Genomic DNA, 25,730 nt, shown 5'->3' on the forward strand with positions numbered 1-25,730 from the left:
ACTGCAGGCCAATAGCAGGCCACCTCCACTGCCACAATGCACACCACAAGTTGTCTGGAAGATCTCACCCACTGCGTGCGTATATGTGAATATCTTGGTGTGTGAAGATAAGGATGAGGGAGAAGTCTGAGACTCTCTGACACACTTTCCCTGACACTCACTCACTGTCCCTTGCACCCACTCACTCTCTCTCACACCCACTCACTCTCACTCACACCCACTCACTCTCATTTTGTCCCCTATATTCTAACCAAATAAAAAGACCATTCTTTCTGAGTGCAAATTAATTCAGCATTAGTCAAGATGGCAGAGAATCTATTCCACAAATTCTCTGCTCTGTTGGAAAGAAAGAAATCATAAGTTTAACTCAAAAGAATCTCCAGTTCTACATAATATTTTTCTCTATCACATAAAAGCACATAGCCAAGGTAATTCTTGGTAGATACTTACAAGACTCAGTCAATCTTCTTTTCTCTTGTGCTTTTTAACGTGCAGCAGACTCCAGACACCAAGGCTAATCTATTGTTCTATGCTGTACAACGTTTGCACAAAGACCTTGTTATTTTTAAGGGTTATTTTCCATTCAGATAATTTTAATGTGTCAAAGCCAAACATTCCTCAGGACTAAAGCTGCCTCGTCCAAGCTTTTAAACTGTGTGAGGCTTATCCAGTGACTGCACTGAAATTTTGAACGAACGTCTGATTTTAGCAGCGGTAGGTTAACACGGCCCAAACCAAAATGTATTTAACAGCACGTACCTCCTTTGTGTTGTAACAGTCCTGACTGTTCTTGATATTGTTCCAGATACCGCAGCAGACGGTAAAGGCTGATTGAGTAATATTTGCCTAACTGGCGCATTTCTATTAAAGTGACCATGCTCAGGAAGGAAATGCAAAACTGGATTTATTTTTACATTAAACGGCCCGATTCTCTCTTCCTCTTACATGTAGTTTGTAACGGTAGAGTTGCAGAGAAAAGTGAAGGTCGATTTAATCTGCTGACTACAGATGTCACCCTGCCAGGATTATGAAAGCACATCTGTAACAAAGTTTAAGATGGATTTAAAGTGGATTGTTTCTTTATAAAATGGACCGGGCTACTTGAAAAGTTACACATTGACAAAACCACCCCAACTGTATCCTCAAATAAGCCATGATTTCCTCCTGTTCCCCAAACTTTCCTTTGCATTGCCAAGGTTTCATAATAGCTGTACATGGATTGGGCCCTGCCCTCCAAACCACTTAAGCTGTTAGCAGGGTTTATTTACATTGAGTGAATTAAGGGACAAAAGTGAAGGATTTTAAAGGTAAATATGATGTGTGAAAATGGAACTTTAATTAGATAACATCTGTTGATGTATCTTTGACATCTTTGCAAAAAAACACTTGAAGTGAGCCTGTCAAAACTGGATAGGGTTAAGATTTTATTTTGTTTGTTGATTTTTAGTGTTTAAAATGCTAAAATTCAGACAGTAAGGCCTCAGACTGTTAACCAGATTGAATGGCAGATCTACTCGATGTTTGTAACTGCATTACAATATTTATGCATTCAAGCTTAGAAAAAACATTTCCTGAGGAAATCTCCACAACAGATGGTTAAAAGCTCCAGTAGACTCATTGGCATCTGAGTGAAGGCTGCAAGATATTTTTAAAAGCTAAAATTACAAGCAAAGTGCATTTTTTTAAATGAACTGGGGGGAAAGCCATATTCACTTTTAATGTTCAGGTCTAAAAATATCGTTCAGTTGTTTTTTTCAGAATAAGAAACAGGAGAGAGACCAAAGAATATTAAAGAAGACAAAACAAAAGCAAAGACAACCAAGAAATGGAAAGACTGAGAAAAGACCCTATAAGGAAAGCAGACTAAAATGTAATTCTGTTGTGACTGTGACCAATTAATTGTAACCGAATGATGATGATTTTGGGAATCCTGTGTACTTGTAGTCATTTGTTAAGAAAATGAAGTAGTGACTGAGCTGCAATTGTACACTTATTTCTCTCAAAAAACAAGTTTTAAATGGTTATGAACAAGTGCCATATTCTACTTCTTTTGCAGAATATTTTAAAGTAAAGTTAAAGTTTACTTATTAATCACAAGTAGGCTTACATTCATACTGCAATTAAGCTAATGTGAAAATCCCGTTGTTCATTAATGTTATTCAAATTGGTCAACTTTAGAAGGACAACTTAAGTACGACAACTTAAACAAACCAAATCTAGCTTAAATCCTGGTTATGCAAAGGTTTAAATTCCAAATATAAAAGATTTGGCCTTGTTTGGATTTTAAATCTCAGGCTAGCCCTGTTTGAGACACCCTTTACTCATTCTAACGTTCATTCTATTCTTTTAAAATAGCACAGCAAACAACAGGATGATGGTGGAGAGTTCCTATGACATTTCTCATGGTTAGTCTGCAGCACAGCTGTGATGGCTAGCTGCAAAGACAAAGCATGCGTACCTCCTGAAGAGGGCTGTTATTCTCGATCAAATAGGGACCAATTTTACTGCTTTTTAATTTCTGATTTCAAATCAGAAAATCACTGTCTATCTTTTATACTTTCAGTTTTTATTTTTCACAGATAATGAATGTTTAACTCTGCAAAATGATTAAGATATAAAATAAACGTTTAACTCAAAGTGAAACATAGGATGATATTTTACATCCCATGGCGGGGGGGGAGTTGGTGGAGAGGGGGAGGGCTGGAAAATGTGGCGAGCCATTCAAAAGTTCATTCACTTCGGCAGGAACAGAAAATCCTGCCAGTGGCAGCGGCTTTAAAATCCTACCCTTTCAGGATTCCTGGTGAAAACCTTGGTCCAGGGAAATGTGCATCACATGTGAATTCAGGTTGCCATGAGGCTGGACCCTGAGCAGACAGAGAAACTCAAATAGAAACCCACCAAAGTGTTTGCATACAAAACCTGCTGCTGTGAGGCAAGGAGAAGAGAATCAGAACACTCCCTGGAACTTCTCTGTGCTGGATGAAAGGATGGGGGGCTCAAGTTAAACTCTCGATGGGGGAATCAATTTTGGCAGAACCAACCAACCTGTTTAAAAGAGTTGGGTACAAGAACTTCTGTAATTCACTTTCATGAAAACTGTCATGGTACCTGAGCGAGAGGGGAATTTGTCGAAGCACGCCTTCCTGCTGATAATTAGATCTGAGAAACTCAGGTGGAGCGGAACTACTGTGAAAGGACACTGGAAGTTTTGACCTGGTGCTGTGAGAGTGCCGCAGAATGATTAGGAATGACTTTAAGACTATCCCTTCAAGACTACATATTTGCTAATAGTGTGATGTAGAATAAAAGAGTTTCATACTGGTTGCTAACAGGAAACAACTTTTTTTTAATTTGATGTATCAGTTGTCTCTTAATTAATATTGATCCCTGTTGATTTTGGTTTGTTTGTTACAGTAAAAATCATTAAGTGTAGGTCCTTCAATTATTTCTGTTGGTGTTGTGGGGATTCTTTTCCTTTGAAGAGTTATTGACTTCCATAGGGATGGTAATTATATATTTATTTGACTGTGGTTCACCTCTATTAGAATGTAATGGAGTTAAATATGAATCACCATTTATGTTTTGCTGAAGATATCTTTAAATCTCATGATACACGGTCATGAACAGATTAAATGCTTGCAATGTGGATATATGGTAGGGCCCATTATGCAAACACATGCTCTGGGGAGGAGCCTCATACATGAGGGCCTCACGTTGGAGAATTATGGTTATAACAGCATGATTTCCTCACATGTGGTTCTGATGAGGGAGGCTTTCCATTGGGAGTACACTTGTGAATTCAGCCTGTTTTCAGTATTGCACACTTTGACCCGCCTGTGACTTCAATGGAAAAGCAGATCAGGCAGAGTCTGTAACAAACTGGGGGTTCACTAACAACTGCTTTTTCTTATAGACCCACCAAAGCCAAATTTTAGCAGGGAGTTCCTGCAATATTTACCTCTAGAGTTTAGTGTTAAAATTGCTGTATTTTCATCATGCAGCACACCATTCATTAACTTCACTGGGGAGTGTTATTGTCACTTCTGCTATGAATTCAAGGAAACATCAGACTTTGGACTCATGGTGCAATCGTACACCTAGTTCTCAACAATAATTAATTTTTAATCAAGAAAAACAGAAAGTAAATGATTTCCAGTCAGATAACAGACATCCATAAATGTCAGTTATATTGTTTCAGTACTGTTTTGTATGTAGCACTTCTGGGTTTGTTGTTCAAATCTGGACTAATTTTCAGACCTTCTCTATTAAAACACCAATTATTGTACCTTGCAATGTCATCTGCCTCTGTTGCCTACTCTCCATTCCTTCTGTATGGAATTCCTTACCCTTGCCATGTTCTGGTCCAGTATTTCAAAGCTTCACTCCGCCCTTCGTAAGTATTAGTTTGCCCAACCTCCACCTGTACCTTGCTCCCTGCTCAACCATCAGTACCGTTCTATATATTCCACTTAAAATCTTCATCCTCTTCTTTCAAAGCCTCCATCCCTCATCTTACCTTTTAAATTTAAGTTGATTTATTAGTGTCACAAATAGGCTTATGTTAACACTGCAGTGAAGTCACTATGAAAATTCCCTAGTCGCCAAGTCGCCACACTTTGGCACCTGTTTGGGTACACTGAGGAAGAATTTAGCGTGGCCAATGCACCTCACCAGCATGTCTTTCAGACTGTGGGAGGAAACCGGAGCACCCAGAGGAAACCCACGCAGACATGAGGAGAATGTGCAGACAGTGATCAAAGTCGGGAATCGAACCCATGTCCCTGGAGCTGTGAGGCCACCCTGTGAAACTCGATTCATCTAACTCTGGTCTTTGATAACATCTGGTGTAGGTAAAATGTTAGAATCCGTCATCAAGGAGGCAATAGCGAGGCATCTTGAGGGGAACTGCTTGATAGAGCAGACGCAGCACGGTTTCGTTAAAGGGAAGTCGTGTCTGACAAATTTACTGGAGTTCTATGAGGATGTGTCTAGGGCGGTGGATAGAGGAGAGCCGATGGATGTGGTCTTTCTTGATTTTCAGAAGGCGTTTGACAAGGTACCTCACAAGAGGTTATTGCAGAAGGTCAGGGGGCATGGAGTTGGGGGTAGGGTGTTAGCGTGGATAGAGGACTGGTTGTCAAATAGGAGGCAGAGAGTGGGGGTCAATGGGTGCTATTCGGATTGGCGGATGGTGACGAGTGGAGTGCCCCAGGGGTCGGTGCTGGGGCCTCAGCTATTTACCATTTATATAGATGATCTGGAGGAGGGAACCGAGTGTAGGGTGTCGAAATTTGCTGCCACCAAAATTGGTGGAAAGGCAAATTGTGCGGAGGGTGGTGAGAGTCTACAGAAGGATCTAGATAGGCTGGGCGAATGGGCCAGGAAATGGCAAATGGAATTTAATGTTGGCAAGTGCGAGGTGGTCCACTTTGGTAGGAATAATGGTAGGAAGGATTATTACTTACGTGGAGAAAAACTGCAGCAGGCGACGGTGCAGAGGGACCTAGGGGTCCTTGTGCATGAGTCGCAGAAACCCAGCTTGCAGGTGCAGCAGGTGGTCAGGAAGGTGAATGGGATGCTGGCCTTCATAGCGAGGGGGATTGAATATAAAAGTAGGGAGGTCTTGCTGCGGCTGTATAGGGCATTGGTGAGGCCGCAGCTGGAGTACTGTGTGCAGTTTTGGGCGCCGTACTTACGCAAGGATGTTTTGGCCTTGGAGGGAGTGCAGAGGAGGTTTACTAGGCTGATGCCGGAGTTGAGGGGGTTGAGCTATGAGGAGAGGCTGAATAAATTAGGCTTGTACTCGTTGGAGTTTAGAAGAATGAGGGGAGATCTCATTGAGACGTATAAGATGATGAATGGGATGGATAGGATAGAGGTGGAGAGACTCTTCCTGCTCAGAAAGGACAGTAGGACTAGGGGGCACAGCCTCAAGATAAAGGGGGGGGCGGTTTAGAACGGAGTTGAGGAGGAACTTCTTCACTCAAAGGGTGGTGAATCTCTGGAATTCTCTGCCCGTTGAAGTGGTGGAGGCTACCTCGCTAAGTATTTTTAAGACGCGGGTTGATGGGTTTTTGATAAGAGGGTATTAAGGGTTATGGGGAGAGGGCGGGAATTTGGAACTGAGCCACGACAGATCAGCCATGATCTTATTGAGTGGCGGGGCAGGCTCGAAGGGCTAGTTGGCCTACTCCTGCTCCTATTTCTTATGTTATGTTCTTATTACCTTTGGATGTGAAGGATCACAAAATTTACTCTTAAATACCAAGTTAGGTTCATTCAATGGTTAATAAAATTTAAAACATAGTACTGAGCTATGTAGACCAGAAAGGTCTCTGAGATTTGAGTCTGTGATGACTTAGCTGATTTTGAAATCAAAAGGTGATGACATGCAGCAATTGATTCTGTTTCCAGGGCTAGGTGCCCTAATGATTGTTAATAAATTGGTGAGAGATTGGTAAGGCATTCCCAGCGTTTAATAAATCTAGCCTCAAGCATTAACTGTGTTCTGGAGCTGAGAAGTTGTTTTGAGAAAGAGATGTATGGGCAGGATTTCACAGGTAGTGGGTTACTGTCCTGTTGCCGAAAAGGTTGCCGTGAAATCCATTCCTGCAGGCTACTCTCCAACTGTTTAGGAGTGCAAAGTGGCTCAGAAAGTCTACCTCATCATCAGGGGAGGACATTCCAATTCCAATCTGGGCAATAAGGTAGCTACAAATCGGTAATTTAAATCGGTTGGACTTAAACCTGGTGTTGTCAGACTTCTTACTGTGTTTACCCAAGTCCAACGCTGGCATCTCCACATCAATAAGGTAGCTGGCAGCTCTCCTATCTCAGCAGTGCCACTGGGGGCAGTGGCCACAGTTGGAACTGCATCAACCAAGGATGGGGATGACAAGACAGAAGGATTGACATAGTGGGAGTCCAGAAATGCAGGTTCTCGAGGAAGGTAAGGCCACAACCTTCCCCACCCAAGGAGGTTTAGCTATCGTGATTTCCAACTGTTGCTGACTGCCCACCAACCAAAGTATTACAGCCAGGCAGGAAGCGGCCCGGTAAGGGTTTTAATTTTGCGATGGCAGGTGACCCAGCTGGGACCTCACCTGCCGTTGTTCAATCACAGTCAGGTAGTGGGCAGGCAGGTAGGTGGTAAGAAAGGCACCCACTGAATGTTACAGGACAAACTCCACCCATGGGTGACTGTAAAATTCTGTCCACTCTTTCACAAAATTGGTCAGTAACTTTGCAAAAAAGCAAGTTACTCTGTGTTAACAGTGATGTTGAGTTTCAAGTACACGGAGGTCCTTAATGTCAAATACTTGGCAGTAAGCATCATCTGGTACTAATGATGTCTCCACAGCAATCAGTGGTTACTGTCAAAAAGTGAAAATAATTACACTGATGATTATCTTTCATGTTTTGCTGAACTGAGTAAAATGAGTTAGTTAGTAACGAGATCTTTGAAGGGTGAAATTATTTTGCATTTGCAGGCAAAGGGTAGGGCTCAACTCTGCCGGAAAATAGCACCACCACAGCTATTTCCTCCCATTAGTTAGAAAACATTGTTTTCAACATGCTGAAATGATGCTGGAGAATGTAAAGTATTGCCTTAAACCAATATTTCTTGGCACAAATTAATAACTTCAGGAACACAATGGACCAAGACACCTATTCTCCAATTTCACTCTCTTAACCTCTATATGAGCTCTTCCAAGGACATGGCAAGAAATGTTCTGTTTTAATAATGTGTGTTGATGAGTGATTTATCTATCTGGGCAGAAAAATGCATTTTACCAATACAGGTTGCCAAAATCCACAGATCACAGGTTTGATAAATAAGAATTCTCTTTGCTACATAATACTTACAGAATTAAAACATCCTTCCAATGTTTATCATGTAACGTCATCAATATAGAATTCCCTTGGCAGAGATTAGCTTCTTATAATACAAAATGGGCAGGATAGAAGGGCAAGGTCCCAGCTAAGTTTCTGATTCGCCCTGAGCCCGTTGATCACAGCTGAGCAATACTGAGCCTCCCAGTACCAAGACAAGGCAGAAGGAAAAGGGCCATGTTTCCTGCTTACCAGATCATTAGTATGGAAATAGATGTGAAGGGACTGGTTGGAAAGCACATGCTCTGGATCTCAGCTTAAACAGCTTCTGTGCATTCCCTCCCTGAAGATGTTATCCATAAAAATGTCCGCAGATATATCACTTGGATTCATGTTAAATATAAATGACAGAAATTATATAATTGCTGTTCTAATAACATTTTAAGTACTACTGTTAAATTATTTCCTGCATTGTTTCAACCAAGTCAGTTTAACAACAACATTATAATGTGCAGAGAGAAATGTGATGTAAATGTAGGTGAACACTAGAGTCGAGGTTTCTAACTCTATTTCAGCAATTCACAAAACACTTAAGTCAAACACTTTAAATCACAATAAAATGACACACAATTAAATACATATTATTATTATTGCTTACTATTTTAATAAAAAAATTTTAATAAAGGAAAATGGAATAAAACACAAGTTCTGTTTTAATATTCACTAATGTCCTTCAGGACAACAGTCCATGAGGCCTTAGTTCTGTAGTGTGTACTTGACTTGAAATGTCCTCCAAAATGGTGCTTAAGGATAGGCTTGACACATGCGATGCATATCAGTAATTAATAAAACATAAACTTTCAGCTCTTGGCAGTTCAGAATACTGCTTACTACAATGAATACAGAATACTACAGTAAAGAATACTGCTTATGTTCAATGAAAAGCACAATTACCTCCACAGTTAAACTTTAATGTGAAAAAAAAACAAGGCAATGCACCACAGCATAAACATGTCACCTTTATATATCCCTGCTTTTGTCTGTCTTTTGCCTAAGGAGGTTGCATTTTCTTCGAGAAGAAACACATCATGGAATTTGTTCTGCGTCGAGCATGTTGGGTGGCAGTGGTTAGCACTGTTACCCCACAGTGCCAGGGACCTGGGTTCGATTCCCAGCTCGGGTCACTGCCAGTGTGAAGTCTGCACATTCTCCCCATGTCTGCATGGGTTTCCCCAGGGTGCTCGGGTTTCCTTCGAAAAGATGTGCTGGTTAGGTGCATTGGCCATGTTAAGTTCTCCCTCAGTTTACCCAAACAGATGCTGGAGTGTGGCGACAAGGGGATTTTCATGGTAATTTCATTGCAGTGTTAATGTAAGCCTACTTGTGACACTAATAGATCAATGCTCTGTTTGTCAATGTTGCCTCATGTATGTGCAGCTGGGTTCTAGCAGAAACAGTCAGACACATTCCCCATGGCAGTGAACTTGCTGGTCTTGGGCCACTCCAATGGTGTTCATGTTTAGCCCTGGTCATTTCGGAAAAACCTGAATGCTGTGACACATTTTAATTGTCTCTTAATGAAATCTTACTCTACAGCTCCTAAACATGAAGCACAGCTACAGCTTAAAAGTTTCAGGAATGGAGGGACCAAATATCACTAAAAAGCAAAATACTGTCGATGTTGGAAATCTGAAAGTAATATTGCGTTGGGAATAGTCAGCAGATCTGGCAGCATCTGTAAAGAGAGAAACAGGTGTTAATGTTTCGTAGAAATATAGAACTTAGGAGCAGGAAGGGGCCACTGGCCCTTCGAATCTGCTCACCATTCATTACGATCATGGCTAATAGCCTAATCCTGCTTTCTCCCCATAACCTTTGATCTCATTTGCCTCAAGTGCTATATCCGGCCGCCTCTTGAATAAATTCAATGTTTTGGCATGAACTACTTCCTGTGGTGATGAATTCCACAGGCTCACCACTCTTTGGGTGAAGAAATGTCTCCTCATCTCCATTCTAAATGGTCTACCCTGAATCCTTAGACTGTGATCCTTGGTTCTGAACTCCCCCACCATCGGGAACATCCTCCCTGCATCTATCCTGTCTAGCCCCATTAGAATTTTATAAGTGTCTATGAGATCCCCCCTTATTCATCTGAACTCCAGTGAAAACAATCCTAAGCTAATCAATCTCTCCTCATACATCAATCCCGCCATCTCCAGAATCAGCCTGGTAAACTTTTGCTGTCGTCCCTCAAGAGCAAGGACATCTTTCCTCAGAAAAGGAGACCAAAACTGCACACAATACTCTAGGTATGGTCTCACCAAGGCACTATGTAGTTACAACAACACATCCCTGCTCCTGTACTTGAAACCTCTTGCAATGAAGGCCAACATGCTATTTATCTTCTTTAGCACCTGCTGCACCTGCATGCTTACCTTCTGAGACTGGTGCACAAGGACATCCAGGTCCTTCTGCACACTCGCCTCACCCAATTTATAGCCATTCAGGTAGTAATCTGCCTTCTTGTTTTTGCTTCCAAAGTGAATAACCTCACACTTATCCAAATTATACTGCATTTGCCATTGATTAGCCCACTCACCCAACCTGTCCAGATCGTTCTGACTGATCTCTGTACCCTTTTCACAGTTCACCCTCCTACCCAACTTGGTATCATCTGCAAACTGTGAGATGTTACATTTTGTTTCCCTTCCAAATCATGAATATATATTATGAATAGCTGGGGCTCCAGTACTGATCCCAGTCGCACCCTACCAGTTACTACCTGCCAATTTGAAAAGCACTCATTAATTCCTTCTCTTTATTTCCTCTCTACCAACCAATTTTCTATCCATCTCAATACACTTACTCCAATCTCACGCGCTTTAATCTTGCATGATAATCTCTTGTGCAGGACTTTGTTAAACGCTTTCTGAAAGTCCAAATATGTCACATCGACTGGTTCCCCCTTGTAACTAGTCAAGTTGACATCTTCAAAGAATTCCAACAGATTTGTCAGGCATGATTTCCCCTTCATAAATCCATGCTGACTCTGTCTGATCCTGCCATTGCTTTCTAAATGCTCTGTTATAAAGTGCTTGATACTGGATTCAAGAATTTTCCCCACTACCGATGTTAAGCTTGCTGGTCTATAATTCCCTGTTTTCTCTCGATCTCCCTTTTTGAATATTGGAGTATATTTGCTACCTTCCAACCTGGAGGGACTGTTCCAAGGTCTATTAAATCCTGGAAGATGACCACCAATGCATCCACTATTTCTAAAGCCACTTCCTTAAGTACTCTGGGATGTAGATTATTAGGCCCTGGGGATTTATCCGCTTTCAATGCCATCAATTTTCCCAGCACCACTTCTCTACTAATATTGATTTCCCTCAGTTCTTCTCACTCACTAAATCTTGCATTCTCCAACATTTCTGGCATCTGATTTGTGTCTTCTTTTATGAACACAGAACCACAGTATGTATTCAGTTGCTCGGCCATTTCTTTGTCTCCTATTATACATTCTCCCGGTTCTGTCTGTAGGGGACCTATATTTGTCTTCAACAACCTCTTTCTCATATGTATCAGTAGAAACTCTTAGTGTCAGTCTTTATATTCCCTGCAAGCTTACTTCTGTACTGTATTTTCCCCCCCTTAATCAATCCCTTAGTCCTTCTTTGCTGAATTCTAAACTGCTCCCAATCTTCAGATCTATTATTTTTCTTATCCAATCTGTATGTTTCTTCCTTAGATCGGATACTCTCTCTAATTTCTTAACTTTCTTTCTAGCTCCTTGTATTCTGCTTTTAGGACCTCACTTTTTTTTTACCTATGTCGTTTGTACCACTGTGTACTGTGACCACTGGCTGTTCACGCTCCCCCTTCAGAAAGTCCTGCAGGCGTTCCAAGACATCCTTGCCCTTAGCACTAGGCACTTGATGTGGAGCAGTGATAATTGTTCTTTGCAAGTTCAATATGACTCTTCTTCAGATGCTGCCAGATCTGTTGAATTTTCCCAGAACTTTCTGTTTCTATTTTAGAACAATTATCACTGCTCCACATCAAAAAACACTACCTGTCACTGCAAGACAGAATGACAAAGTTCTTGTTATTTATCCATCAGCAGTGATCTCAGCAGAGCCAGTACAGAAAACCTCCTGCAGCACAGTCAGAATGATCTTCCTCTTAAGTCACATGTACAAAAATACAGGAATCAGATCCAGTAATTGAATTGCACATTTGACTTTGAAATGTTCTACGTACATTTGACGTGCCATGAAATATCTACGTGCTATGTTGAAATACAGTTATGTTTATCTCAATTCATGCTTTAGTCCTGGGACATGAGGCCAGCACATAGCCATTTCTCTAGCGGAGGTGGCCTCACAACACAAAATGTGGTTGTTTTGGGGTACTTCTATGATTTCTTACCCTGAACAGATAGAAACTGCTGGTTAGTGTGGCTCCTTCTCTGAGCTGCATTCTCTTCAACCTTGGCTTCCCTGCTTGGAACATGTGTTTGATATGGGAACTGGAAAATAATCTTCAAAATTCAGACTGCATTGTTGAAGTAGAGTGAAGGTGAGTTTTACACTAAATTGTACGTAATCTGATCTGATTTGATAGCAGTTGTCGTAAATGGAAGGTGTTCCATTCTTCAGTAGCAACCTTCTTTATGTTAGTAGTATAAAAATTCACCAAACAGGGCGCAGCACATTCCTAACCACATCTAATTTTAAGCCTGGTCTCCAATTGTAGCATAAACAATCTTTGCGTCATGTGACACAGTTTAAACCCAGAATAAGTTCTAAATAAAACTGTACAATAAGGAGTCTTCTGGCTCTGAGGAAAGCGCCCCTGCTCAGAGCCAGAAGCTCTAGATTCATGTCCCACTCGTGGACATGTTAGTCACGGAAGGAGCGTTCACGATGTGGCCAAGTTGGTGGTTAATCAATCTACTAATCCTCCCAATTACCCATGGTGGGCGTTAAGAGGGGGAAGAGATTCCTTGGTCAGCCTGGCTGGCTGGTCAGTATATGGCAGAAATCCCTCATGTAAAAGCATGAGGAGGGCTGCATCCTACACTGACTGAACACAAAGAAGTAGAAAACCACCCATGTCATTTTTAAAAATGGGTAGCTGTAAGGACATTAATGTTCTCAGCCTTAGTTTTATGATGTAATATCCTAATTTCAGATAAGGACTACAATTGGATCAGCTAAGATATATATACACAAATATAAGATGTTCTCAGCATTTTGTTCATGATATTGGCTGATCTCTTAAACATATTACAGTTTCATAATGTACTCATGGTCATTTTTGCTTCTTTTATCTGAACTGAGATTATTGAGCAATTACTTATGTAGATCATGCAAAACCTTTTATCATGTGAGGCAGAGTCTTACATTTTAGTTTTTGGTGGAGTGCTGAGACTATTTTTGCATTGGAATAGCAAGCCTTCTGTTTACACCTTCCAGGAGGGAACCCATTAAGAGCCTCCTTTCTCTGACAAAATGCCGCCTCCAGGCTGCCTGACTCATAAAGGTGGTATTTTGTCAGAGAAGAGATTTCTGCCTGAAGGGACCATTGGACGCTGTAGAGAAACCCACCAGCAGTTGGCATCTACAGGAATAGTGAGGAGGCTAGCCACCAGTTCCCTCAGTTTAAGCCAGTGCTCCAGTTAAGGGAGCAGAGAAGCTACAATGAGATGAGCTCTCGCAAAGGCAGGAGGAGGAGGACAGCCTCTCCAACCAGACAGGCATGATGAAAGTGGCCAAGGGAGTGAGCAACACTGATATGCTCCTTCCAGCTTGGAGAGGGTGCACAGAGGGAATCCAGAACCTCAGCAAGGCATGATAGCTGAGTGAGAAAACACTTCATATCTATCTTCTCCTACAGCACTCCCCAGGGTAACACACCTTATAGCCCCACTCATTCCTCTCCCTGCAGGCACCTCACATCCCCAAACAATCACACTCACCCTTTGTGTAAAATTCCCCTTCATGTCACTCTGGACTGTCCAAAGGACAATTATGTCTGTTGGCTGGGCTTTACTCAGCAACCAGACTGTTTTTCAATTCTCAACACAAATTCACAGCAGAAACTTTTGTCTTCAGCTGTACACTCATTTAAGATACTTACCTTCGCATTTCATGTCTCGCAATTAATTTAGGCGAAGATTTGGGTTTTTGTGCTTGGCATTTTTTAATCTTTCCTTTCCATCATTTGAAATGTTGTTCACCAGAATCCTAAGAGAAAAAGATGTTAAAGAATTCCAAAACACAAAAATTATACTCAAATTCCTTGAGTCAGTAAAAGAGTCAAATGGCAGAAAGAAGGACCACTTTGTCAAGGCTATTTTTTGCCTGCAGTTCTTTCTTCATCCATTAGGATGGGTGATGCAACCTACTTCAAAAAAAAAACAAATTTCCTCTTGTACTAATTGGGTATAAATGATGTTTGGATGCAGGATCAAAAGGAAAAGCAAAGGGGGGAAATCTCACATATATCATAGAACACACTCGATCTTCCCAACTGAAATGGTGTCAGAGAAATCTCCACTCTAATACTTCAGCTGATAACATTTTTTAACTATTTTCTTTCGAAATGGGGATTGTAACCTCTTTCGGACCATTACAACATTCACAGCTATACAATCTCCTCTGACACACAGCAAGCAAAGTCCGAGGAGACTTATAAAATTTCTCAGTTTAATTGCTACGCTGCTTTAACTACTGTGTATCAAAGAATACCTGCATCTTCATGTTTGTCATAGAATCATTGGAGATTTATGGCACAGTAAGAGGCCATTCAGCCCATCGTGTCTATGCCAGCTTAAAAATGAGCCACCCGGCCTAGTCCCACTTTTCAGCATTTCGCCCGTAGCTCTGAAGTTTACGGCACTTCAGGTGCATTCGTAGACACCTCTGTTTCTGTCTCCACTATCCTTTCAGTGAGTTCCAAAATCCTTTGGGTGGAAAAACATTTCCTCATCTCCCCTCCAATATTTCTACTGACCTGGTCCCCTGGTCACTGACTGACCTCTCTGCTAAAATAAATAGACCCTTTCCCCTCCACCCTATCCAGGCTGCTCACAACTATGTAATGGAATGGACAGTAGTTATCAATGAACCGTGTTGCATCCCCAAATTACACTCAATTCTGAGTCTTGAGCTGCTAAAGGAATTGGAAGTTAACCAGGAGGAGGGAACATTTACTAGAGTCCCACTGGCAATGCACAAGTCGAATAAGCTGAGAGCTATCTTTGCTAGTGCTTGAGGGTTTGTGAACACTAGTCATGGCAGCAGCTGCTGTGGAAAGGGATAGTGAAGGTTGGATGGGGTGATTCATCACTCTGACATGCTATAATAGACTGACAAATGGGAAATAGGACTGAAGAAGCAAAGGATGTGCCCAGATCTGCAGGTATAACTTCTCTCCTTTTTAGCCAGTTTTTCCTTCTTTCTATGAATGCTCCTTCAAATTTCAAAATGTATGATTTACTGATCTCCTCTATTTTGTCTTACAGAAATGGGTGGAGTGGGGGGGTGGGGGAGGTGAGGGGAATGCTATTTGTTCAGTGCTTGTCAGATTGTTACAGTCACTGAGCTGGAAACTCCATTTGAACAAAGAACAAAGAACAACCAACAACCCAGCACGGGAAACAGGCCCTTCGGCCCAACGAGCCCACGCCGCCATCTTAACAAAGCATTTTCCTACACCTACCTTGCCCCGTGTGTATGCTAATAGTACCCCTATTGTAACCAGATTCAGGGGAGAATAGTGTCGGGTCAATTTGTTACACCAATCAGCATAAGAGCACGCCTTTGGGGTGTGGGAGGAAACCGGAGCACCCAGAGGAAACCCATGCATCCATGTATCTGCACAGCTAGCAGTGATAGTCACTGAGCTGTTGTGGTGCCCATCTGCTGGTCCAGGTTTAAGCACACACCACGACACGAAGTACTAGGCCACTCTCGAAATATCCAAGAGCAGCCCACGCACGACCCACCGTGTGCATGCCCCTCGTTTAACAACAAGGTGGACCGACACACCTGTGGATTAAAAGAGACAAAACATTAACATGTAGTGTTACATTTCCAGTATCGTTCCAAGGTTCTGACCCTTTTTAAAACCGTCTCCTATAACCCTCCATCCTTGTGTCACTCATGTGCCTATCTAAGTAAACCTTAAACAAGTCCAGCATGCCTGCCTCAACCACCTTACTTGGTAGTGCATTCCATACCCCCACGACCCTCTGTGTGAAAAACCTCCCTCTAGTATCCATATTATACTTCTCCCCCCTCACCCTTAGCTCGTGACCCCTCGTGATATTTGTCTCCAATCTAGGAAAAAGCCTGCCACTGTTGACTCTATCTACACCCTTCATTATTTTATACACCTCTATCAGATCCCCCCTTAATCTCCGTCTTTCTAAGGAGAAAAGCCCCAGTTTACCCAATCTTTCCTCATATCCCAGTCCTTCCATACCAGGCAGCATCCTGGTAAACCTCCTCTGCACTCTCTCCAGAGTCTCCACGTCCTTCCAGTAGTAAGGTGACCAGAACTGGACGCAGTACTCCAAATGTGGCCTAACCAATGTTCTGTACAACTGAAGCATTAGACGCCAGCTCTTATACTCTATACCCCTTCCTATAAAGGATAGCATTCCATAAGCTTTCTTCGCAACCTTCTCCACCTGGGTTGCCACCTTCAGAGACTTGTGCACTTGCACTCCCAAGTCCCTCTGCATTTCTATACTCATAATTGGTGTACCTTTTATCATGTAACTCCTCCAATTTGGGTCCTGGGTGATGAACTTCTGTCTTTCTCTTTGTGCTTACTGTTCAGGGAAGCCACTGAAGGAGACCTGCTCAATGTTTAAGACTTATTTGGGCTCTTCACTGGAGTTGTCAGTGATTGCAAGGTCCTCACTATCATTGCTATTGCCAGTTCCATCCTTTTCATTCTTCATAGAATCCCCACAGTGAAGAAGAGACCATTCGATCCATTGAGTCTGCACCAACTCTCTGACAGAGAATCTTGCCCAAGCCCTCTCTCCCGCCCTACCCCCATAACCCGATGCAATTCCCATAGCTAATCCATCCATCCTACACATTTTTGGGCTCTAAGGGGCCATTTAGCATTGGCAATGAACCTAATTTGCACACCTTTAGACTGTGGGAGGAAACCTCTACCCTGTGGCATTCTACTCCTTGAGATATAAAGACCAGCATTCGATTAGTCTATGAAATTATTTCTGAAACTGTTCATGACATTTTAATATTCTGTCTACCTAGAACTCCGCTTACTAAATCTCTTTGGACAGCTGCTGTTTCTAGCAATTCACTCTTTAGAAAGTACTCAGATCTATCCCTTTTAGGTCCAAAGCAGATTACCTTGCATTTGCCCTGACATTAAAATCCATTTGCCACAGCTTTGCCCATTCACTTCATCAATATTTCTTTATAATTTTATGCTTCCATTTATGCTGCTTATCTTTGTTTTATTGGCAAGTTTGGATATGTGGCTAAAAAGGCAATTTCCCAATAAAAAGTCAGCCTTCTATGTATGTTGGTAATTTGTCAATAAATTCTAAATGGACAACTTTTTAAAGGCATGAAGAAATAAAACAAAATTCTTACCACAACTCTTCCAGTGTGTCATTCACTCCTAAAGCACTTCTAAAGTAATCACTCCCCCTTTCAGTGATATCATTGTCTCCGAGCCTGCAAACAAGTATTATTCATGCTTTCAATCAGCAACCGACATAGTAGAGGCAATATATAACATGAAATCCTTTAAATGGGAAGGTTCTGAGTCACAGAATGATAAACTGAACACAAAACAAAGCAACACCATCGCTTTAATGCAGTTGTTCTCCATGGGGCGGCATGGTGGCACAGTGGTTAGCACTTCTGCCTCACAGTGCCAGGGATCAGGGTTAAATTTCGGCCTTGGGTCACTGTTAGTGTCAAGTTTGGACATTGTCCCCGTGTCTGTGTGGGTTTCCTCTGGGTGTTCTGGTTTCTTCCCACAGTCTAAAGATGTGCAGGTTAGGTTGACTGGCCACACTAAATTGACCCTAGTGTCAGGCGGATTAGCAGGGTAAATATGAAGGCGAGGGGGAACAAGGAAACCAAGTTCAGAGAAACAGTGAACATAATAGTATCGATCAAACATAAAGAAATAAAATGTTACAATGGAAAGAGATAGAATGCAGGTTTGAGATGGTTGGATCACTTAGCAGGTGATAAGAAATGAGAGTAAGGTATCAGAAGAATCTTCTCAGACATGGGAATGGTGTTCCAGTGGTTTAAAAGAGAGTTGGAGGATTTTTGAGAGGAAGACAAGTATTTAGCATGAAAGTGGAACCTAAAACCCATGGAGGCATCTTTAGCAATGGATAAGATGTGTAAGTTCCATTCAAAGTCAGAGGAGATAGTAAGGCTCACCTGAGCAAGGAGCAGCGCTCTGGAAGCTTGTGATTCCAAATAAACCTGTTTTGAGACTTCTTAATATAGTAAGGCTAAGATGGTTGATAAAAAAGGAATATTATTACAGAAGACATGCAATCAGAAGGCAAAGGATGAACAGAAGAGTGGAATCATCAGATGAATGTTGGATATTAACTGTAAAGTTCAATAATATGAAAAAGGAATTGAGTACCAGGGAGAACACGGATCTGGGGAGTCTCTGACTTATTGAAACAAAAAGTTAGACAGTAAGGGGGCGATTCTCCCATCGTGACCCTCAAATTTTCTGGTGGGTCAGGTCGGGAGATGCGTGTGTCGGCCTATTTGGAATGCATAGTCTCCCAAAGCCAGAGAACAGGTGCAGTTGGGACCACGCTGGAAATCGGCGGGAAGAGAGGTAAGTGATTTTAATCTGTTTAAAATGTATTTTTAATCTATTTTAAATGTCATTATCGGGCCAGGCACGGAACACGCCAGGCTCGATAGCATCTCCCACCCCACTCCAGTGGGGTTTAGAGTAGCTCCTCACATTCGGGGAACGAGCAGGAGACCCCACTGGAGTAAAGCGGGGCAATCGGGGCCCCCCAGGGTTCATGCGGTGGGGGTGGTGCGCCTTGGCAGTGTGAGCCTGTGCCCACTAGCACTGCCCAAGGGGCACAGTGACATTGCTTGGGGGGGCATCTTGACACTGCCCAGCGGACAATGGACAGTGCCAAGGGGGCAGGGTCTATTGTGGGCAGGGTTGAGAGGACGATCGGTGGGGGTGGGGGGGCTCCCATTGCCACTCTGCACGGCGATCAGTCTGCTGAGGGGGGGTGGTCTGCTGTGGTGTGGGGGGCCTGAAGATTAAGGCACTCCAGGACAGGGGGGGTTGGGGCTGGCCTGGAAATTGTCATTAGGGGCCACAATTGGACAATTGAGCTGACCAGCAAACGGAGAGACTGACAGAGCAGGGCTACTGTGCATGTGCAGAGTTCCAGAACTGTCGACCTCTGGCATGAATAGGCCCCACCTCCGCCCCGGGTTTATATTGAGATTCACAATTGGGACCTCTGCATTGCACAGCATGAGGAGATTCAGATCTGAAGTTGCACTAAAAAAAAGTCATGATCTAGGCTAGTTTTCTCGCCAATTCAGCACTTTTAGGAGAATCGCCCACTAAGCTACAACTACTGCACCACCGGAATGTTTTGAGAGGAAGTTATCTGGCCAAAAACGTATCACTGGCACAAAGCCATATGATGATAACTTAGAAGTGAACCTCGTCAAAAGTTTTGGAGATGTTCAAGGATGCTGTAAGCCGCATTTTCAAAGATAAATTTGGAACTCTCAGGGTCTTGGCTAAACTGAAATTAAACAACAGCTCACACAACCTTACATCAGTAAGGGAAAGGGAATTGTACTTGGAAAGTAAAATTGGTTGCTACCTGAGGGAGAGGATGAACATGAGGAAATTTCCCAGAATGATGAATGGAGTGAGAGAAATTAGAGTTTATTTATTAATGTTGAAAGTAGGCTTACATTAACACAGCAATGAAGTTACTGTGAAAATCCCCGAGTCACGACACTCCGGCGTCTGTTCAGGTGTACTGAGGGAGAATTCAGCATGGCCAGAGCATTTAACCAGCATGTCTTTCGGACTTGAGGTTGGTGAGATGGTGTAAGAGAACAAAGATGAGTTTGGTGGCACACATTTCGGGGAGACAGAGGAATACCAACTCATTTTGGAATCAAGAGAATGGAAGACCCAACTGATGTAGGAGAGTTGACAGAACAGGTTAATAATAGGGGTTCTTCAGCAGAATCATCAAGACTTAAAGGAAAGTGAATCAAAAACCTGAATGTAATTTTAGAACAGCCAGTAATAAAATCATGAGCGTGGAAGAAAGTACACAAGGGAACCCAGTCACAACTCAGGCACATAATTAAATCCTGCTTGCAATTTATTCCATTCATGTGCAACTACTTAACTTCAATGGTCACCTTGTAAGCCTTACTTTATTATACTGACTCCTTCCTGCAACTTCTTCCTCCTCTTTGGATAATTTCAAGGCCAGCTGCAGTAACTGCTGGGAGCTTGGGTGGAATTTAGTGTCCAACCCTTTGGTGAGTTTGGTTATGGAATAGCAGGGAGAGTGGCAGTTGGAGTTCCTGCCACCTTCCCACCTTTGCCCTGCTTGAGTCCATGGCAAGAAGGCTTTGGGTAGCGTTCCCTGCCCCACTGCCAACTGAGGCCCTTAAGTGGGCAAATAAATGTCCACTTTTAAGGGTCTTATCCCCCTGCCACTGGTATTCACCCACTGGTAGATCGGGACTCGCCATGCGGGAAGTCTGGAAAACAAAGCCTTCGGGATTGTTTGTGGACATCCAGGATGGTCCCTTTTTCAAAAGCAAAGGGATTTGGCTGAGCCAACTCCCTTGTGATCCCCCACCCACCACTTATCTTTGGCTGGAACCTTTGGTTGATCTTAGGTCTTGTTTGGGTTCAGTACCAGTGGCAGCCACCACCTCCCTGGTGGTGCTGTTGAACAATAGGTGTTGCTGGCCTCATATTGGCTGGCAGCTCAATGGGCAGGACATCTGCCCCCTGGCATCCTTGAATGGTCAAGTGCCTGACTGGCTTTCCAAGTGGCGGGTGAGACCTTTGCCACCTCCATTAAATACCAGCTGAAGCTCATTGCAAAAATCAGCCAAGATCTGCTTATGTGCAGCCAGGCAACTGCTAATGCATTAGCCACATAACATTATTTGTGAAATCAAACTTAAAAGTTCCAATATGAATATAATTGTGCATGGGGGGGGAGGTGGAATTGGAGAAAGTATTTTTTCACGTGTTTAGATTTTAGCACTTACCTTAATTCAACCAAGCTGCAATTTGTTTTCATTGCTTGTGCCATGTACTTTGCACCTTCATCCCCAATCTTGTTGAACTGTAAGCTGAAGTAGGACAAAGGCTTATATTTTAATAACTGGATAAAAGCAAGTTACTGCGGAAGCTGGAATCTGAAACCAGAAGAGAAAATGCTGGAAAATCTCAGCAGGTCTGGCAGCATCTGGAAGAAGAGAAAACAGCTGATGTTTTGAGTCCAGGTGACCCTTTGTCAAAGCCCATTTTAATGCTCATCTGTGTTGAAACCTGCACTGTTAGCTCCAAAATAACTTTGTTTATTGGCGTGGTGAGCAGTGTGGAATAAAGCCATACAGGTACATAAGTTCCCAGGCTCAATCTTCAACCTGTACTAGATTAGCTGATGTAGCTTTAGGTAATGATGGAGTGATATAGTGAGGTCAGTGCCCATAGGCAAAACATGGAACAAGAAAATAAGCCAGATTTCTAGATTTTGATTCTCTGACTCCTGTTCTGTGGTCTATCGATGAGTACAGAATCAGGTTCAGGTGCAATTACAATCACTTGTTATTTAAGATGGTGCTAATGCTTACTATCTAGACCTGTGGATGAAGAAGTGCATCCATGGAACCATCCTGCAACAGGAAACTCTACCTTCAAATCAGGAGGGGAGAAAACAGGCAAAAAATACTGGGGTCGTAATCTTAACTGCCATTCACGCCACGCTCCCGCTGCAACGAGGTCGGAGAATTTGGTGGCCAGTCAAATCTTTGGGTGGAATTCTCCGGCCTCGCTGGTCTAAAAGGCAGAAATTCCCACCTGCCAGTGAATGGGGTTTCACACTGTCTACAACACGCCCACTAAAATTCCAGCGGCGGGCAGGATAGGGGATTTCCGGCCTCTGCTTATTGCGGTGGGATGGAAAAATCCCGCGTGAACAGTGGTAAAATTTCAGCCTGGGACCTCTTAGGGACGATAGTGCGTTGCTTTTAAGCACCAATGCACTATGCCATCATTTTGTAGAGTGCAGGCACATACTCAAATCCTCACATGCAGTGAATCATGTCATACCACATTGGCCATGGAAAAGATGGCAAGCACTATCTGTTGTTACAGATTTCCAAAATGGCATTATTTTCTGGAAATCGGGATCAGGTTGTTTGTTCATATCTTCAGCTGGGATGGTGTGTGATAAAGAGAGTGAGGACAAGGAATAATAAATTCCTTACAAGCGCAGCTCCAAAAGACTTAAAACTATCAAAGTGAAACATATGTCATGGAATTCATACCAAATTGTCAATTCGAGCATTTTAGGATTATCATGTGTTTTGACATAAGTTGTTAAAAAAAGCCCTTTGAAAGAAAACAAAATGAGAATATCAACTCTTGAAATATATACCCCACACAGAATCATGAGTCATTGGACCCACAGAACTGTATAATGATGCAGGTTGTAAGATCGGATTTTGCCAGATTGTGGATGGGGGAATTTCTTGACTCCAGAATTCCTTGGGTGGCACTAATCTTACTAGTCTGCAAGGTAAGCCAAAAGGAGTCTTATTTGCATCAGTCAGGTATAAACCACTTTGGCAACAATCTCTCCATGCTTGGCAGGAACTCTGGTGCCTGCTTGCCTTTTGGGGAGCAGATGCCCATTGCCACTCTCCATCACCCCTGGCAATGGTCATGGAGGCCATTGTGGTCCACATTTATTTTCATGGAGGGCAGTAGGCCTCCACTCTACATACCAGGTCACACTGGAGTAGTAGAGTGGGAACTGCGAGCCTATGGAAAGTTTAAGAATGGTTCCAGCAGTGGTTGCCATTTGCTTTGCAGCATGTTATATCCCTTATAAGGTAGTGAGGAAATGGTGGTGACACAGCACGTGTCACAGAGAGTTTCAGACCTTTTGTTTATGAACAAATGTGAGAGACAATTGTGTCTCTAGGGTAATATAAGTGTTTATCTTAAGTTTATTAAAACACAATTAATAAAACGCACAAGTAAAAATGTTAACACTTTAACGAGCATACAGATCCTGCTGATCAAAATGGGGAACCACTATGCAGACTTCAAAGCAAACAATGCGACTCCGAGATTCAGTTATAAAGCAAAGTACTGCTCAGCATTTGTTTTCATCCATTGACAAAAGAACATACCCAAAAACTCGCAATGTTGTGTTGATCTCTAGAGCTTTAGCTATTGAATGGGCACCTTTGGCTCTGACAGTGTTTGCTCTTAATCTGGAGAAAATAAAGAGATTTATTTTAGGGAAGAGAGCTGAGCATTGCAGTCATCACAACAGCAGTGTAGTGAAATCATTTTTTTCCTGCATTCTAATTTGCCAGATTAAGGAGAGGCTGTGGCACAGTGGTACCATCACTGGACTAGTAATCCAGAGACCCAGGGTAATGGTCTGAGGATCGAGGTTCATAATCCCACCACGACAGATAGTGAAATTTGAATTCAATAAAAATTTGGAATTAAAAGTCTATGATGAATCCAAGAAATAAAAGCAGGAGTAGGCCACCAGGCCCTTCAAGCTCTGCCCCGCCATTCAACAGATTATCGCTGATCTATGCCAGCTTCTTCTCCTTTTCAGTGCCATTTCCCCATAGCCCTCTGTTCTTTGATCTATCAAATATTTATTCACCTTCACTTTGAACACTTCTAATGATCCAGCCTCTACCACCCTTTAAGGCAGAGAATTCTTTTATATCCGCGCAAAGAAATTTCTACACACATCAGTTTTAAATGACCAGGCCTTTATCTTGTAGCTGTGTCCCCCTGTTTGAGATTCTCCCACTAGTGAAACCATCTACACCGTCAAGCCCATTCAGGATCTTATATGTTTGAATAAGTTCACTCTTCTAAACTCTAAAGGAATACAGATTATTTAGTCTCTCTTCATAGGACAATCCTATCATCCCAGGAATGAGCTGAAGAATCTCCTTTGGACTGTCTCCAATGTTACTATATCTGTTTTTAGATAAGGGAACCAAAACCGTACACAGTATTCCAGATGAGGCCTCACCAACGTCCTGTCGGGCGGCACGGTAGCACAGCTGCTTCACAGCACCAGGGACCCAGGTTCGATTCCTGGCTTGGGTTGCTGTCTGTGTGGAGTTTGCATGTTCTCCCCGTGTCTACGTGGGTTTGCTCTGGTTTCCTCCCCCATTCTGAAAGATGAGCTGGTTAGGTGCATTGACCCGGACAGGCGCTCGATTGTGGCGACTAGGGGAATTTCACTGTAACTTCATTGCCTTACCTGTGACTACTAAATAAACTTTAATTGCAACAAAGTCTCCCTATTTTTAAACTTCAACCACTTTGCAATAAAGGCCATGAAACCATTGTCATAAAAACACATCTGGTTTGCAAATGGAAGGAAATCAGCCATTCTTACCTGGTCTGGCTCTTAACTGTCCTCTGAAATGGCTTAGTAAGCCACTTAATTCAAAGGCAGGGATGGGCAACAAATAGTGGCCTGGCCAATGTAAAATACATACCCCAGAGTTTTCAGACTGCTGTTTGTTTTCAACGCTTCAGCTATCTGGTCTGCTCCTTTTTCCCCTATGGAGTTGTGCTTCAACCTGTGAAGATTCCAGATATTCAGTCATTGCATCATATGTCTGGCCTTGAAGTTAGTGATAACCCAGGTATTATGTACAAACACTCAATCACCTCAATTGTAGCCTCTAATTTATTGATAATTGGTTTGGAACTATTCCTGTTTAGTTATCATTTTTGCATGGCTTATGGGGCTAATGGGGAGTTATTTACTGCAGTAAATAAAATGCAGGTTCTTACAATAGAGACTGAATAGAAAGTAGCTATTTTCATGTGTTAAGCAGAGTTCATTACATGTCATATATATTACACTGCTTGTCATGAGCACCAGGAATATGATGCTGTTAGAAAACTAGCTTGGAATAGTTAGCACACAAAACACACACACGATCGATATTATAATCATTGAAAATTCTAGAATTTAGTCACTACTTTTCTGCTAATCTACATATTTAGCATCGCTAACTTTTAATGAGCCCCCTTTCCCATCATGGTATTTGCAGTCAGTATATAAACAAAAAAAGCTAAAATAATTAGCAACAGAAAATGATATATCATTTTTTTATCAGGTTGATTTTTCAGACTGTCACAATTTTATAAAGTAGAAATGTTATGAATCTCCAAACATCTTTGTATAACAGTTGGAAGGAAAAACTCATAACAAACTTCATCACTCTTGGGATGAAAATTTTAGCCCTAAAAATATTTTTTCAACCAAGTTTCAATCTTTTCTCTATATTTTTTGTACTTAACCAAAACTTAATAGTTCATCTTTAATTTTATTGCGATGCCCGTTTAATGATGTGGTGTACAAAAATGGAGCAGTTGGAATTTTACCTTAAGATTTCTATTCTACACTTTTCGCTTTTGAGAGCATTTGCAATGATCTCTGCTCCTTCATCCTCCAGCATGTTTCCCTCTAAACTGTAAATTAAAACATCTTTTTGTTAGTTCTGCCTTTGTAAATGTAGAATGTATTTTTGAAGTAATTTGCAGAGCTA

The 25,730-nt window shown here is 42.2% G+C and overlaps 1 protein-coding gene across 4 annotated transcripts in view; it reads right to left on the reverse strand.

The window, feature by feature from the left end:
- Positions 1-8,525: 8,525 nt before the first annotated feature.
- LOC145341902 (nucleotide-binding oligomerization domain-containing protein 1-like) overlaps positions 8,526-25,730 on the reverse strand; it is a 53,615-nt gene continuing 36,410 nt past the window's right edge. For 2 of the 4 annotated variants that reach the window (XM_080186940.1, XM_080186939.1), the window contains exons 8-14: positions 25,567-25,653; positions 24,669-24,752; positions 23,319-23,402; positions 21,165-21,248; positions 17,481-17,564; positions 13,978-14,084; positions 8,526-9,571 (exon numbers count right to left, since the gene is read on the reverse strand). In XM_080186940.1, coding sequence (XP_080043066.1) covers positions 14,000-14,084; positions 17,481-17,564; positions 21,165-21,248; positions 23,319-23,402; positions 24,669-24,752; positions 25,567-25,653 — 508 coding nt within the window. In that variant the 3' untranslated portion in view covers positions 8,526-9,571; positions 13,978-13,999. Of the gene's footprint in view, positions 9,572-12,264; positions 12,365-13,977; positions 14,085-17,480; positions 17,565-21,164; positions 21,249-23,318; positions 23,403-24,668; positions 24,753-25,566; positions 25,654-25,730 lie in introns of all 4 variants that reach the window. The other 2 variants (XR_013886463.1, XM_080186942.1) reach the window with 2 other exon arrangements.

Source organism: Carcharhinus amblyrhynchos, chromosome 4 (assembly GCF_965287045.1).
Source record: "Carcharhinus amblyrhynchos chromosome 4, sCarAmb.v2.hapA, whole genome shotgun sequence".
NCBI classification, from domain to species: Eukaryota; Metazoa; Chordata; class Chondrichthyes; order Carcharhiniformes; family Carcharhinidae; genus Carcharhinus; species Carcharhinus amblyrhynchos.